Source organism: Poecile atricapillus, chromosome 2 (assembly GCF_030490865.1).
Source record: "Poecile atricapillus isolate bPoeAtr1 chromosome 2, bPoeAtr1.hap1, whole genome shotgun sequence".
Lineage (NCBI taxonomy): Eukaryota > Metazoa > Chordata > Aves > Passeriformes > Paridae > Poecile > Poecile atricapillus.
Genome location: NC_081250.1, coordinates 57,824,158 through 57,840,807, shown reverse-complemented (window position 1 = coordinate 57,840,807; position 16,650 = coordinate 57,824,158). Strand labels below are relative to the sequence as shown.

The following is a 16,650-nucleotide window of genomic DNA, read 5'->3' as shown; positions in this document are numbered from 1 at the left end:
ATTGACACACTGAATTAGTTCAGAAAGTGCTGACTTCAATAGTGAGGACACATTGTTTTCCATATTTTCTTTGCTGTTATGTTTTAGGATGATTTTCTGGGTTGGTTTCTAAGTAAACCTTCAGCTTTGAATCCAAAAGGCATGAATATGGCCTTGTTAGAATTATAGAAAGAACGGAGTGAACAAAATCTTGATATCAGCTTTACACCCTCAACATTCATTTTTCTTTGTGACTTTTGTTTCTTGTATCTGAACTATGGGTGAGTAGTGGCAGCCAAAGATAAAGGTTTAAAAGTTTGAAATTTAAATCCAATAACATTTCTCTATTCAAAATTACTTCTGTACAATACCAAGCTAAATTTGTGTGATAAAATTATAGCAACAAATACGGTTTTCTGTTTGGCATTCATGAAAATGCACTGAGTATCAGTGACTATGCTCTGAAAGAGTGAAGTAGCCAATATAGGATGAGAAATACTGATTTTAGCATTTTGGAATATCAAACAGCAGCAAACAGAGGGACACTGTATTTTTCAAATCATGACGGGTCAGAGCAGGCTTCCTGATCAATCACAGGAGGCAACAGAGGAGGCAGAAAGGACAGGAAGCCTCTGAGATCCACACTGTTGGGGGGAACAGCAGAAGCCTGGAAATGGATAGGTTCAACCGCAGACCTCAGTTTTACCCTAACACGTATTTTCATGGTATGGGAAGTGGTTCTTGAAGGAACCAAATCCCCTCCATTCACGTAGAGACCAGGTGAAATGAGAAGGACACCAAGGTCTGCTTTTCAGTGCTGCTCAATCAATAAGCTATCACAGCTGTCCATGTCAGCTCTAAATATTTCAACAGTGCTGAAACTGCAGTGACTCTTTATTTGCTTTTATTTTTGTCAAACATCCTAAAGCCAGTTTAGTTACAGTCACACAGCCCTTCTTAGGGAAACTTCCTTCCAAACCTGATGGATCATTCCATTGGATTTCTGTAGCCCAAGAAGTATTGTTTTTGGCTATACAATGGTTAAATGAATGACCCTGACCTGGACAGTAATCTCTCCAAGTGCCCTGTGGTTCACTCAGATCACTGATCTCTACCCACATCAAGCCAATATCCACATTACAACAGCTGGCAGTGTTATTTATTTTAGTTCTGCAATTCCAGCTGAATTGATAGGTCTGCTTGCAATAGTTCTTTTCCATATTTGAAGCTTACTATGAAAGATGGGAGACTGAGTCAACAAAACGCACTTGGATAATTTAATGTCTATCTCAGCAAACTTATTGCAAACAAATGTCCTGTTCTTACACAAACGTTTGTGAGATAGGAAGAATTCAATGTCATACATAAAAATACATACAAATACTTCCACACATGTTTAATTAACTGTATTAAAATCCAGTACACCGAGTCCTCTGAGGAATCTTCTGATTAACAATACAGAGGATGTGACGGCTCTTGCTGTACCTCCCCAGAACACCTATACTACAAATGTAGTACAAATGTATGTAAAAAAAGTGTATGTATGTAAAAGCCATAAATGCTCTCAATTTTTAAAAAGAGCTTGCTTCTAAAATCCAAAAGTACTTAGAGAAGGAAATGGGTTTCTGTATTGATTTGCAATACACCTAATGCAATACAGATTCTACCAGGCTCTATACATTTTTGTAATACATGGTAAAAGTAGTTCATGCAAAGGGTCTGGAGGATTGAGAGGATGCACTTTAGGTTTCCTCAGACATAGCTACATGTTTGACAGATGTGTGGACTGTGACTAGTGCATGAAGGGAGCCATGCAGCCTCCAGCAAACAAGTGTCATTAGTTTATGTCACCTTAAATAATCTTTTTATGTTCTTTGTATGTACTGTCCTCCCTCTAATGCTCTCATGGTGTTTTTTTCAAGTATTAATAAGGTTTAATGTACAATGAGGTTTTGTGTATCAACACATTGAGGTTTGTTTCTACTGCAAACAGAGCTGTTTAGTCACTGATAAGAGTTAAGGTCCCACAGTGACACCATGGCAGGGCTGTGAGAAAGAACATGAATTTTACATCAGCATGTCTATCACAACTATTGAGCAGTTCCCCAGAAACTCCAACAGAATTGTGATAAAGTGTAGAGCTGCTGACAGTCCTACTATGAGCAGGACTTCGAACAAGATCTTCACACAGCCAACATTTCTATGAATCTATAATTCTGCTCATCCAAGACTCAGGATCCAAGATCCTAGTATTCTGCATGGATTCCCAGGAAATTCAGTAAAGAGAAAAAACACTTCTGCTGGGACGGGTGATGTGGCTTATGGGATGCAAATTAATGCTATACTTGCTATTGCTAGCAAAAGCCTAAGTGGCACCAAGCTCCCTTTAACGCAGATTTCTCAGCTGGGCATTTTCTCTTCTTGCAATTATATAACACTTCTTACTGCCCTTATATGCATTCCTATGGACATGTCTGTTTCAGGCACCTCCACCTCTCAGAGGTGAAGTTTCCTGCAGTCACTCACAGTTCCTCCAGATCTTTATGTCATACCAAGCCAGCTACTAAGATTTTTGTTGTCACCTCCAAGGGGGATTCATCCTAATCTCCAGCCTTCATTAGTGCTAACAGTACTGTTTTTGCAAGGGCTGATGCACGCACAGCAAAACTGAAAATATACCTGCATCTGAAGCATACTGGAAAGTTTTTATGGGCTTCTACTATTTTACCCCTTGTAGCTTCCAGAGTCAATGCTCTGGTTTGTATAGTGGACAACTGTCAGGAAACTGTCAGGACTCCTTCCCACATACTGTGCCCCAGTTGCTTTGCTTTGTTAAACATCCCTAGTTTTGTATTTCTCTGTTGATTTTTATTTGATGCTCACAACCGCGCAGAATCACGTAGAGGGTTTGTCCGAGATACTCAATATAACCTCACAATTCTTCTAGGTAAGCTCTTTACCCACTTTCTTCCAATCTAATCTTTTCAAAACAAATCCATTTGATACAGAGACATATTGAGATTCTTTTGTTTTGAGGAATAGACTAATGACCTGAATGTGAGCAGCAGAAGGGCCAGTGTGTTAACCACTTTTGCCTTCTTCTCTGTAAGGGGAGTTACAGACCTCAGTGCTTGATGTACACACTTACCTCAGGTATTGCTATGACTGGTCCCGGTGGTCCTGGTGGTCCAGGTGGTCCCACAATACTGTTCCCATCCTGTCCTGGTTCACCCTGTTTCAAAAGCATTACATGTGGAAAACCCATATACTAAGTGCCACATTTCACACAGGTTTTTCGAAAAAGAACGAAATCCACACAATCTCACCCGAGGTCCTGGGTCACCTTTCTCTCCTTTCGGACCCTGCAGTGATAAAAGGAAAAAATGAGCCTAGAGTGATTTAAAAGGGGGAATTATGAAATGTGCTCTCCCTTGCTTCATAAAAAAGCACAGCAGTGAATTGCATGTACAAAAGGATCAATCCCCAGCTCTCTCAAAACACACTTGGGGCCAACTAGTTTCAACTCAGATCTTCTGAGGGTTTGATGTTTAAAAGTATTTAAAAGTATTTCCCAGAACTTTTGACAGAGTTCACAGACTACTAGAAGCAAATGGGCACAAAATATTTCACTAGCTGGGAATTAATCCAGTGAACCTTTCTTTCACTGCACTGAAATCAGCCATCCCTGACTGTGCAGTCCTTTTCCAGCATCAGCCACATCAGTTGTGGACTTCCCAGGGGACCAGATGGGAGAAGACAGGGGAGCTAAACTGTTATCCTTCAGGCAGCTTATTTCTAAGCTTGATCAGCCCCTCTGTAGAAACTCCCTGTGCTGGAAATGCAGACACTTTGTCTGGCACAAGTGAGAGGAAGGCGCCAGAGGACGAGCTGTGGGACTTCCCAAGCAAAGCACGCTGTAATCCTTGAGGGTCTTAAGCGTGAGAAATACGTATCACCTATGAGCCTGCTGGCTTTCCTCTGACTAAAGGCAGAGCTGATTTCTGAATAATTAAAAGCAGAAGGAGTATTGAGGAATCAGAACTAGCCTCTAGAGATGCCTGTATCTTTTCTGGCTGATGAGGGAGGCATGGGTAAGGTACACTGCTCCTGTGTTTTTTGTCAGAGGTAACTGCTCCAGGTTAAGCAGGACAAACCCAGCCCCAGCTCTTTGCACTCTGCTAGCAAGTGCTGATCCTACTGATCCTTAACAGTTAGGTTTGGGAGCCAGTGTGTGTGTTAGGTGGTCACAGATTATGATAACCCTACTCACCACTTCTCCAGGATGCCCAGCAATGCCAGGAAAGCCTGATTTTCCGTCTGTGCCTGGCATCCCCTGCCACAAAAACCATAGTGTTATTCTCTCTCAACTGCATCCAGTTTCATACAAGCAGGAGGCTGCCATTGGGGAGGGACACAATACAGTTCTGAACGGGCTGGTGGGCAGGTCTGGGGGAGGCTCATTATCTCATTAGTCATCTGCTCTCCCCACTCCTTCTGCTCTTTCCCCTTCTCCAGAGCAGGCTTTTGTTCCCCCCTGCAGCTTCAATCGTTTTTTGCTGCCTCCACCCCTGCTTAGCAAAAGGGTGAATTTCATTGCTTTCCCCCAAAAAACATCTGATGAGTTATTTCCTTCAGTTGGGTGACTCTCAAGCTGGAGGAAGAGAAGGGATGTAGACATTGGCACTGGGTGCAGACAGGAGTCAGTAAGCGGGGCAAAAAACAACCCCTGCTGTATTCTAACACAGGCCTGTATATGACTGCTGGAATCTGACAGCTGCTCTGTTCCATGGGAAAAACAAGAGACCAATTACTCCTGTTAGCTTGGTTTTTGGTGGGGTTTTTTGGGTGTTTGTTTTATTTTGTGTGCGGTTTTGTTTTTTGTTTTGGTTTTATTTTATTTTGCTTTTTATTTTTATTTTTTCTTTGAGTTTATTTTATTTGTTTGGGTTTTTTTTTTGTTTTGATTTCGTTTTTGGAAAATACTGCTTTGTTTCCAACTTCTTGCTCTGCTTGAAGAAAATATTTTTGGGTTTTAACAGTAGATAGTACCACCATTAGAGATTTAATGTGCCTATTTCATTAAGAAAGAAAATTCTCACTGCTATTTCTGTTTTTTGTCAGCGATCAGTGAAGTGTGTGGGTCAGGAATAAAGTATGATTACTGTAGTACTCTATTCTTCATTTTATGAACAATTTTATAGACAGGATAAAGAGTGTCTGAATGCTAATAGAATTTAGGCATCAAAGCAACTACTGAGGTTTTGGTATCTGCATGAGCAGTAAAAATGGTACTTGGGATGTCTCTCAATTGCATATGGAAAATTATAAGTATCTATCTGAAGCAAAGGTAAATGGGCAGAGGAAATAACCTTGGACCAACAGCATTTCTGCAACAGAATATTGTCATTTCAGGCATGATGGTACTTGCAGGACAGCTTCCTACTATCACAAACACTGAATAATTTATCCCATTAGTTTTCCTAACAAAATTTAAATGGGGAGAAAAGATCCAGGATAGATAAGATGTTTTATTGCAACTAATGTATCCAGAGGCATCTTTGTTTCTAACTCCCTTCATATTTTAAGAATGCAGCTCATTGCTCAGGTATAAGAGGACAAAGATATTTTTTAGTTTGAGGGTTAAAAAGATAAATCGTTCAATTTTCAAATAACCCTGTAGCCACTCTACTTAAAATATACATATATTTCAAATGCATCTATCACATAAAACAATAGTAATCACTAGAAAAAGGACCTCAGAAGAAAGGATGTGTAGGCATAATATTAAAAATAATATTCTATAGTCTCAAGCTGATTAAGAAGAGTTAAACTACTGTCCTGTGTGTCAGTGCATCAGCTTTAATTATCATGCTGACAAATATCTGTGTGAAATGACAACACTCAAAATATGTACAGCAGATGGAATTTATGGCAAGAAGAGTCCTGTTACACTGTTGGTATTTTTTTAAAATAAACAAGCAGATGCTGCTAGAAGACTGTGATAATACTCTTGTAAATACTCAGCAAGCATAACTACATTTATCTTGTTTCCTAGAGCAAATTTTGATTTCAGGGCTGTCTTAAATGCAGGAGAAGGCTATTTTATTTTATTTTATTTTATTTTATTTTATTTTATTTTATTTTATTTTATTTTATTTTATTTTATTTTATTTTATTTTATTTTATTTTATTTTATTTTATTTTATTTTATTTAATTTTTAATATTCTATGAGTCGCATCAGCGCTCTCTGCTGGCTTGTGCCTGCAAAAGACGCTCAGGTCAGACAGGGACCAGCAAGGAGCAGCAGAGTCCCAGGGAGGAATTTTGGGGTGGGTTCCAAAGCAGAACAGGCAGGGATAAGCACAGACATGAGGCCACCACTGTAGCACAGACCTGTGTCATGAGTGGGGGCACTCCGGTGTGGGCTGATAGCTACGCCCCACCATGTGAAGGAACAGGGGCCACGTGGAACTTAGGTTTCTGTCTAAGCTTTTCTGATTTTCATCTTTTTTTCTGGTGCAAATATAAAGAGCATCACAAGGTGCCTTTGAAAGCATGCACCTTTTAGATGCGATTTTAACCACGTTTTTTAAGCAGAAGTCTTAAGCACCAGGTTATACTGGCTCCTGATACTCACAGTTCTCCAGAGAAAGGGGTTTGTGAAGCCATCCTGGGCTTTAATATGCTGATAGAGCAAGAAATGTTCATTATCCTCTAAGTGCATTAAGAGATGAAAGGAAACTGAGGAAAGAAACAACTGAGGATTTAGATCAGGTTGAATAAATGAAATAAATAAACTTCCTACCTTTGAACCTGGTGGACCCACGTTGCCTCTTTCTCCCTGAAACAGAGACACAGTAGGGCTCAAGTATTAAAGTGAGCAGTAATTTCAAGGGTTTTAAACATGTACACTACTTTCCTAAAAAACAAAAGAACCAAATGGAGTAAAAGGATTAGTAAAAATACGGCATATTTTTGGTAAAGTGATGCTGGGCATACATTTGGGATTTGGTTTTGGGATTTTAACCACCAGTTGCCACCCACATCTGAAGAGCTTGTGGTCACGACTCATTGTTTTTGCTGAGCATTGACCAAGCCACATGCCTGAACCCTCATTCTGATGTCTGAAATCAGCTCATGGTAACATTGCCCAGATCTACCACTGCAGCCATGACCTCGTGCCTCCACAAAGGACTCACCATCTTCCTCCAAAACAGCTAACGCAGTCCCCCCACACTGCTGCTCTCCCCACCTACCCAGGCACTGCGTCAAACCACGGGCAAGATAATGAACACTGCACTGTTCCACCTTTGGGGCTGATTCTGCAGGACTCCAGCTCTAAGTATACAGGTTACTCAATTTTGTAACAGACAGAGAGCATCCAATTGAGTTCATTTCTTTGCAGATAGAGAATATAAACTGGAATAAATCAGCCATTGCCTCTAATGTTATGTTTATGCTTACTGCTTCTTGGGAGTTCTTACATTCAAGAGTGTGTGAATACTGTAGGCTGTTTTTTAATGAAAGCAGCTTTTCAAAATGATAAAAGTGAAAGCAGAATTGGTATCCGTGCTTACTTGCTAGGAAAGAGAGAAAATTGATCATAGCTGGTCTTCTCTGACAGCTGTATTCGTCTGGGGTATTTGAAGGATGAAGGATGCATGAAACAGAGCTATACCTTCAACTCCTCGTGATACATTAGCTCTTGGTTTTGGGAAGTGGGTGGTTGTTGTATTTTGCCACTGTTGCCTAGTGAAGTCATTTATAATCATGAAAAGTGGGTGTAAAATTCATCCCCATGAGAATGATAGGGTATTATAACCACTTTATATTAATTTTGCCATAGTGTACCTGTTTTTGTAAGATGTCAGGCAACAGCCTAGGTTTATGACTATCTCTACTGCTCCAGCCCATTTCCTAAATCCTAAGAATCATGCTACCTCAATTTCTGAAATCTTCGTGAAGCAGCATTTCTTAGAAACAAAATGTCTAGCTAAGGGCAGAGAATAAGTTCTTAAAAAAAAAGCGTATTTTCAGTGTGGAGACTCAGCACCTACTCATGTGCACAGAGCAGCATCATGTGAGAGCACATCTATTCTTGCCAGTCCACTGCAGCATCACTCACCAACACGTGCTGTGCAACTTGTGATTTTTTCACTCATAAAGAATGTGCTCCAGCAGTAACAGGAGTAGTACCCAATGGAAGGACTTTTGTCAGCCCCAGAAGCTGAGCTTTACAGACTCTAGACAGAGGGGGCTGGCCAGACTTTTGGTGGCTGTTGTGCTAGGAATTAGGTCCATGCAGTTATTGCCAGCAATGGCAGTCAGTGATTAGTTCTGGGTGTAAGTTCAGCTGAAACTTTCATGGGGAGAGGATGGGCACTGCCACTTCTCATCTTCCATTTCCTGCTGTTTCAATGCTACTGTTATTTCCCAGGCAATGAAGATTTCTTTAACTCCACATTTAAGGTGTTGTCAGGCTGTACTATTAACCTGAGTGGTACTTGAGCTTTATGTAGGAATAGGAAAAACCTCTTCCTGTCTAAGGACCCATTCTACAAATCTGCCCTTTTCTTCTGTGATTTTTCATGTCTCCATTTTTTTCCCCATGGGTTACACAACCAGTAGCAGCATCAAAATGGAAAAATTCTGTCACTTCTAAGCTCAAATAAAACCAAGGCAATGTAGGCATTCATCTTCCCTTCTTCCCCCCAACATCTTCCTGAATGCTTTCCTATCACTTTCTGGGATTAGAAGGCCTCCTCATGCAGATTCCTCTTTCATCAGCATACATGTAACCTCTCAGAGACCAGAGTAACATAAATGAGTGACAAAGAGAAATTGCCAAGTGTCAAAAAAATTTTCACAAAGATGCCATGTAATGTAATAGCCCAGTTAGTATTTACTCATTGTCCCTTCTGGACATGAAATAATTCTAATAATGCACATTCTGCGTAGATATCCAGTGTAAATGGGAACAAAATTTGTCCCAACTTAATCAGTATATGAATCTGAAATGAAAGCTGTTATAGTCAGGCAAATTCTGAGAATATAAAAATAAAAAAATATAAAAAAATATACACCAAAGCAATATAGGCTATCTTTCGAGTGTTTTTACCTTTGGTCCTAATGGTCCACGCTGTCCAGGTCTTCCTGCAGAACCCTATAAAAATACACTGAATTTACTGGTAAATACACATGGCACTTGAAAACAAAATTTTTTTCAGAAATAAATTTAACTCACAGTCACAAATGTTACAAAATCCATGCTGGAGAACTCTAGTATTGACAGAGAGCAATAAAATGTACATTTTCTTACAAATACAACTAGTGCTGTCACTATATAGAGTTTTTAGAAAATGTTAGTAATAAATTTATCCACATGCATTTGTTGTGATGGATTGCTTTCAACTGCTTACAATTTTTTGAATTTGCATTCTTGGCTGAAATTAAGATGTTGCTACCAGTTTAGAGGTAACACTGTCTTGCTAGGTTTAAAAACAGTTTCCCAAAAAGCTTGTTTTGAAAAACATTTTGAAATTCAAATTCCTCTCATCTCTATATGGTGACATGGATTGTAAAGAACAATTCTGGCTCTTTGATGGTAAAACGGACAGCAGTTCATTATTGGTCACTGTAGAAAGCTGAACAGAAGAGAAAGGAATTCAACAAAGTGATTGAATTTTCTTTATCTGGAATATGAAAGCACTAATAAATGGTAATGCTAAATAATGAGAAAACACCAATGAAACTTTACACTGATCTGTGGAAGATAGAAATAGAAACCCTGGAAATGAGAGTTGAGCTGTCAGAAAAAAATAATTTTATATTTCTACTTCAAATATAACCACTAATTTCTGATAAAAGATTCATAGAAATCTCAACAGATACAAAGACAGCACCAATAAATGTAATTTATTTCCTGGCAGCTGTTTTGAGTTGCTGCCCCCTTAGAAGCAGATTCTCTGTTTTCACCTAAATACCACTTGGTACTCTGGAGTTGTGATAAGGTGTAAATGGCTCATAATGCAGTACTAGTAAGTATGTAAAAGCATTTTCATAATTACAGCAAGATTCTTATTCTTCTTATTTTCTTTTTCTCATCTGCCTTCCGTACTGATTCAAACTTTGCAGAGTAATTAAGCAGTAACAGGAAAATTTTGTTCAACTGCAACAAGACATTTTTTGAATATTTGTAGTTGAGTGACTTGGAAACAATGCCTGTTATAAAACCAAATGTGAGAGTAAGGCTGTGACTAAGGCAGGCCAGAATGCACAATTTTGGCCCTGGTTGTGGACACCTCCTTGTTTCAGCTAACAGATTCAATACTTATTTTTGTAAGTGTATTTCTGTGCTATTTTTAGTACCTAGGAAAAGACATAAAAGGAGTAAAAGTTCTCTAAGCTATCAGCTACAACTACAGTGACTCACAAGTACTAGTGCTTTAAACCAACACAGTAAAGAGCTGCTCAAGGTCACTCCTGCCTCCAGTGTTCAGTTGGTGTCTGACGATTCATGGAATCACAGGCACAGGGTTGTACTGGCCCGTGGAGGCCATCTAATCCAATCACCCCCTTGAAGCAGAACTGTCACCAGCTTCAGATCAGGTCAGTCATGCAAAGTCTCGGTAACTCCAAGACCAGACCTTCTGCCACCTCCCTGGGTGAATTGCCCCAGTCCTGCATCAAATTTCTAGTGAAACAGCCTTCTCCTGAAGTTTAGCCTGAGCATCATAATCTGCAAATTGTGACCACTGTCCCTTGCTGCACCATCTGGCACTACAAGGAACAGTTTTGCTCCATCACACTTGCAGTTGCCCCTCAGAGACTCCTGAGTAGCTACTGGATCACGTCTTTGTCTCCATTTGTTGCCAGACTAAACCACTGGAGCTCCTTCTATTGTTAAGAATGACAATAAATCCAAATGGTCTGGTTGGTACTGATACATTATATTCCCAAATTCCCTACTTGATTATTTAAGTGGCCCACACTAGCAAAAAATCTCCTGAGACACAGTGATGGAGAAAAAAGCATGCCTTTGTCTGTGACATTGCTCCCACACTACTGGGAACAATTTTTCCTTTAAAAGTGGCATGCCATATTACACACATTTCATTGTCAAACTTTAACTTTTCAGTTTCATTTCCATATGTGTGATTCACCTTCATATGCGAGAAGGGAACCTATTAGGGTAAAAGAAGAAATAGAGAGCTAGATAACATGAAAACCCTTATTTCACCTTTTAGTATCTCAAAAATAGATCAGAGCAGAATCAAAAAAATCATTAGCTAATGAGGTATCATTTCTCTGAGGTATCAGAGAAATACCATTCAGATTCTTTGGAGGGTACAGTTATTTTAATGACATTTAGGGCAAGTGAATCCATTTCAGTGCAGTGACTCTCAATCTATAGCTGACTGGGGCTATATGTTTCCAAAAAGCAGAGTGGAGGAAACTTCTGTTTGGAAAAAAGCCCAAAACAAACCAAACAACCCAACAACAAATTATTCTCCCCTTCCCCAAAACACCCACTCACCTTTGGTCCCCTTGATCCAGGAATTCTTGATTCACTTAACAGGTCGATGCTACCTGATCCTTCCATATCCTAATGGAAGAGACAAAATGCTACAGAATTTAAGAATTTATCTTTTCGGGTTTTTTTTCTGTTTTTTTGGTTTTTTTTGGTTTTTTTTCAACTGCTCAGTCTTCTGAAGTTCTGTAAAAACTGGAATCATACTGAACATACTGAACACAAATAATTTAATCTTTTGTCATTAACTTTTTTTCTGAGAAAAATGGATGATGTTCTGCAGATAGGCTTTGCTTAAATGTGATAAAAACATGTTGTTCTTCCTTACAGAAACTCTGGTCTTTATTGCCTTGCCAACTTGACACCGTTGCTCCAGTGCTCCGGGCTGAAGAGCATCAAACAGAAGTGAGACAGTATCTACTGTGTTTAAGCACACTTTTGAGCAGTATTTTCCTGCGTAGCATTTACCTAGGACCCAGCTACAGAAACACTAATGACTAGTAAGGGTTACTAGAACTGATTTATGGCAGGGAGAACTTGCTGGCAGCTTGTTAAGGGCAGCAATCACTTTTCACCAATAAAGGTTCTTCCTAATTCTCACACTAGAATATTGAACTCCTGCCTAAAATACTGCTTTCTGAAATTGAGCAGAAAAAAGTACCACCATCAAATTGTAGAACTAATTATCTCAGAGGCTGCCTGGCTCAATTTCCTGTCAAAAGCAGCGTCAACACTGATTTCCAATCAAGTTGTTTAGGTCATTGGGAACTTAGGCAGTAGAACCTTCCAGAGATGAAGGTTAAGTGTTCTCCAGACTAAGCAAGCTTAGTTCACCAAGACTTTCACTACAGGTTATCTGCTCCAGCCCACTGTCCACTTCCATTGCTCTCTGCTAACTACAGAAAGAAGTCTCTGTGTAGTGGGAGTCCTTGAGAGCAGACTATCTATTGCCTTTGGAGATTTTTTAGTAGTTTTAAAGGAAACTACACAGAAACCAGCAACCTCACTCCAGCTTTCATTGTTCTATGACATTCCAGATCCATGGTAGAGGCAGGAGCTGCCAGTTCCAAAGCAGCAAAGAAATAAAATTGCAGGCTGTCATAATTACTTGTTCCAGGGCCAGCACCTGTCATGTTCCTATCCCTTGGTTTGTGCTTAGTCTAAGCTTGTCAAACTGTGCTTCAAAACATCTGGAAACCATGCCAGCAGGGAACTGTTCACTTGCTTTTAGCTGCAGTCTTAGTTGCAGCTGTGCTGGCTTAATTGTTTCCTGTTTCTGAAAAGGGAAAATCTTAATCTTTCTTTGTCTCACTTCCCTGCTCCCAGTCACACAGCCTTCATTTGCAACATCAGCATCATGTGTTGAATCCCCTCACTTTCCTTTAGATAACTAAAATGGCAGAAAATATGATACTTTTGAGGCACAAGTGTTCTCTAAAATTTTAGTAAATTAAATTTGCTTGTGGAAGAAGAGATGGAATACTGAATGATAGTGCATGTGAAAGGCAGGCACGCGCTAGGAACGTCTGCAGATGGGAGAAAAGGAACAGGAGCAAAGCAGAATCTCCACCTCCTAGTGACAATGAGCCCTTGTGTCAGCTTACCAGGTTTAGGAGACCCACACTCGTGGCTTACTTAGCTTTCTGCCTGTTAGTGACTTGAAATTACCCAGCTTAGCACAGCTGTGATGCACTTGGGAGATGGTGCAAGGGAAAGGGTCAGATGCCATCAGATGACCTTCAGCTACTACTGAATGGCAGCTTGACAGCTTAACACCAAAGGTATGGAGAACATCATCTGACCTGACTCCACTGAAAAAGAGAGATCTTCTGACATCTTCTGCCAGCTCCATAAGAGTAAGAGAAGCAGAAGGAAAGCACAGCTGGAATCGGGTCCTTCTTTTCGGCGGACCAAGGTGAGAGACCTTTTGTGCAACTTCACCTGAGATTGATTTAATGTTATTCAGACTTTCCATTCTGCTCCTCCATCATCTATCAGTGTCTCAAATACCAACAGAAAGTCCCCTCATATTCTCTTTGGCCTGTCGAATCAAACTCTCACTGCTTAGGGTAAACCACACTGTGTTTCTGGGCCCTCTCCCTTGACTGAACTGTGCCAGTCTGTTTTTCCCTTTACGAGAGTGCTTGATGCCTGCTTGATACAACACATCATCTCTTTTGGCATCTGCATGTTTTTAATGGGTTTACCAGGTACCTTCTGCAGCTCAAACTGTTCTTTTGGCAAGCATAAGTGCCAGCAAACACCATGCCATTTGGTTTTTGCACATAGCTGATCACAGATGCTAACAAGTGCTAACAGGAGTGTTTTGCAGAAACAGCCTTACAGCAATAAACAGGCTGCCAACCAAAAGGTAGTGTCACCCTAACAAACTGGCAGACCACGGTGTTGCCTCAACAGATGGCAGGGGTGGGCATCCAAAAGATCAGCTACAGCTAGCAAGTCTGTTTAAAGTAGTGTTTCTCTCAGGGAAATGACAATCATGCCAATTTTATTTGGAGTAGATAAAGTTCAAGATGAAGCCAGTCAGGATACTGATACTGCAGTTAGATTTATCCTTCTGCAAATTTGCATCCATAAAAGTAGGGACTCCCAGTTTTCACCCTTTCCTGCTCATCTGCTAAGTTTGCTTCTCTGAGACTTAGATATCAAAGGTGACAGAGTTTGATCCTAAGCACCTAATTTCAGGAGAACTCCTTGGTGACATGATAGGGGCATGTTGCCTTCTACTCAAATAGTGCTAATGGGGAAAAGTGAAGAATCTCTTAAAGAATGGGTCCTCACAGGTCACAGAAGATGACTAAGTGAGAGAAGCCATCATTCTGGGCTAAAACTCAGGCCAGGCATGGGATGAAGATGTGACTTGCCAGTGGTCCTTAACTCATTCTGAGACAAGCAGATATTGATTCACTGTGTACCAGTGCAGTGTGCCTAGGACAAGGCAAAGGACTCTTTGTATGCTTAGACTTCAAGCTGTTCCTTGTTAACAATTTCTGTGATAGCAATTAAGAACTTGTGAACTGCTAGAGAGATTTTTTGTCCATTGAAATTCACTGACATCAGTGAGATTATTAACCAGTAGTGTACAAAATACAACTTTCTTTAGTCAGACATCAGAAAGCAAATTAGGTCTCTAAACAAGCTGTCATTAATGGTCATGTCTGTGACACCTCGAAGTGTCTGTAGAGTAAAGAAAAGAAAAATACAAGAGTTGGGGTAGATACTAAGAGATATGTGTAGGTATCTTTTAAACACCACCACTTTACTGCAGCCCTTCTAGAGATGGCCAGTGGTTTTGGTCAAACATTCTCACTTCTCTGATGAGACTGCCCTGAGTTACTGTGAAAACTTTATTATGACACAAAAAACTTTGGAAATACTTTCTTGAACCAAACAACTAAATTAGAATGGAAAAGTACACGGAAAAAAAGGAAAAATAAAAGGGAAGACACAAATATGAATATTGATATCGACACTTTCTTGATCTCTCTTCACAAAGATGTTAAAGCAGCAGCTTTAATTCTTGAACCTGGGTGTTCTTCCCTTGCCTTTCTTTATTGCAAAGCCACTTTCTGCTCCAACAACATTACCCAAATGAGCAGTTCTCAAATGATATGTAAAACTTCTCTTGAGCGTGCCCAATCTCATTTCTTAAGTGATGAAGGTACTGTTCTCAGAAGTAGAAAAAGTAACTTCTGCAATTTTTTATTTTTAATGGAACATTTTTCTTCCAAGCAGAAGAGCCCATGAGGTCAGAAATGAGCAACATGTATGTGTCTGTATTTACACTCCTTGGCAAATTTCAGTCTAGAACAAATTACTCTGTCATCAATTCAGACTTAAATACCTATGAAATATACAGGTGATCACATTGTCTTTCCTCTGGAGGAAATAAATTTATAGTTACAACAAACTTCAAAATACCTCAAATCCCAAGCCATAACTTAGTCCTGGTGGTCCAGGAGGTCCAGGGGGCCCAGGAGGCCCAGGAGGTCCTGGTGGTCCAGGTTTTCCAGGAGACCCAATAGGGCCAATTTCTCCTTTGGGGCCTATTGATCCAGTGACTCCAGTATCACCCTAAAATAAAAATTCAGTCTATTGATATACTGAATATACCTAAGTAGAGGTAAGAAAGTAAATTTATCGGATCACAGAATGGTTTGGGTTGGACAGCTCATCAAAGTTTCAATCCCTCTGCCATGGGCAGGGATACCTTCCACTAGACCAGGTATCTCAAAACCATATCCAACCAGGCCTTGCACATTTCCAGGAAGAGGTCATCCTCCCATCCTGTTCATGGCCCTCCCCTGGACCTGTTCCAACAGGTGCATGCCTTTCTTGTGCTGGGGGTCCCAGAGCTGGACACAGCTCTTCAGGTGGGCTCTCATGGGGGCAGAGTAGAGAGGGAGCATCACCTCTCTCAACCTGCTGGTTATGTGTATTGGGTCTGGCTGAGCTGGAGTTAATTTTCCCTTAGCAGCCCTCACAGTGCTGTGCTTTGCATTGGTAGCTGGAAAGGAGTTGACTACTCACCAGTGTTTTGTCTGCTGCTGAGCAGCACTGGCACAGCACTGGTGCTGTCTCTAACAATTCTCTCATCCCCTCCTCCTGTCAAGTGGGCTGGGAGAGGACACAGCTAGGCTAAAGTAGTTGACTCAAATTAATAAAAGGGGTATTCCATACCATATGATTCCAGATCAGATATAAAAGCTAAGGCAGGGAGGAGGAACAGGGGGGCATTTGTTATTTTATAGTATTTATAGTACAAATACTATACAGTATTTAGTATATAATATTTTGTAGTATAGAATTATGGTATTTATAGTGTGTATATATATATATAGTATTATTTTATAGCACTATAGTATTTATTTTATAGTATTCTAGTATTCTGGAGCAACAGTTTCCCGGGAAGTGAACATTACTCACTGATGAGAAGTAGAGATTGAATTTTTTTCTCTTTGTTTATATGCATGCAAACTTTCACTTTCTTTTTGATTTAATAACTACTGCCTTATCTCAACCTACAAGTTGTTTTCCATCTTGTCATCTCTTTCCCCAGTCCTGCTTGGAAGGGGAGTGATGGAGCCTTGTCCAGCCAAGGTGATTCAACTACACCACA

The 16,650-nt window shown here is 40.2% G+C and overlaps 1 protein-coding gene across 3 annotated transcripts in view; it reads right to left on the bottom strand.

Annotated features, from left to right (window-relative positions):
• Positions 1 to 16,650, bottom strand: part of COL15A1 (collagen type XV alpha 1 chain) — a 118,187-nt gene that overhangs the window by 37,012 nt on the left and 64,525 nt on the right. For all 3 annotated transcript variants that reach the window (XM_058831388.1, XM_058831390.1, XM_058831389.1), the window contains 7 exons: positions 15,453 to 15,605; positions 11,517 to 11,585; positions 9,099 to 9,143; positions 6,786 to 6,821; positions 4,250 to 4,312; positions 3,306 to 3,341; positions 3,128 to 3,211 (listed from right to left, as the gene is read on the bottom strand). In XM_058831388.1, the coding sequence (XP_058687371.1) occupies positions 3,128 to 3,211; positions 3,306 to 3,341; positions 4,250 to 4,312; positions 6,786 to 6,821; positions 9,099 to 9,143; positions 11,517 to 11,585; positions 15,453 to 15,605 (486 nt within the window). The remainder of the gene's footprint in view (positions 1 to 3,127; positions 3,212 to 3,305; positions 3,342 to 4,249; positions 4,313 to 6,785; positions 6,822 to 9,098; positions 9,144 to 11,516; positions 11,586 to 15,452; positions 15,606 to 16,650) is intronic.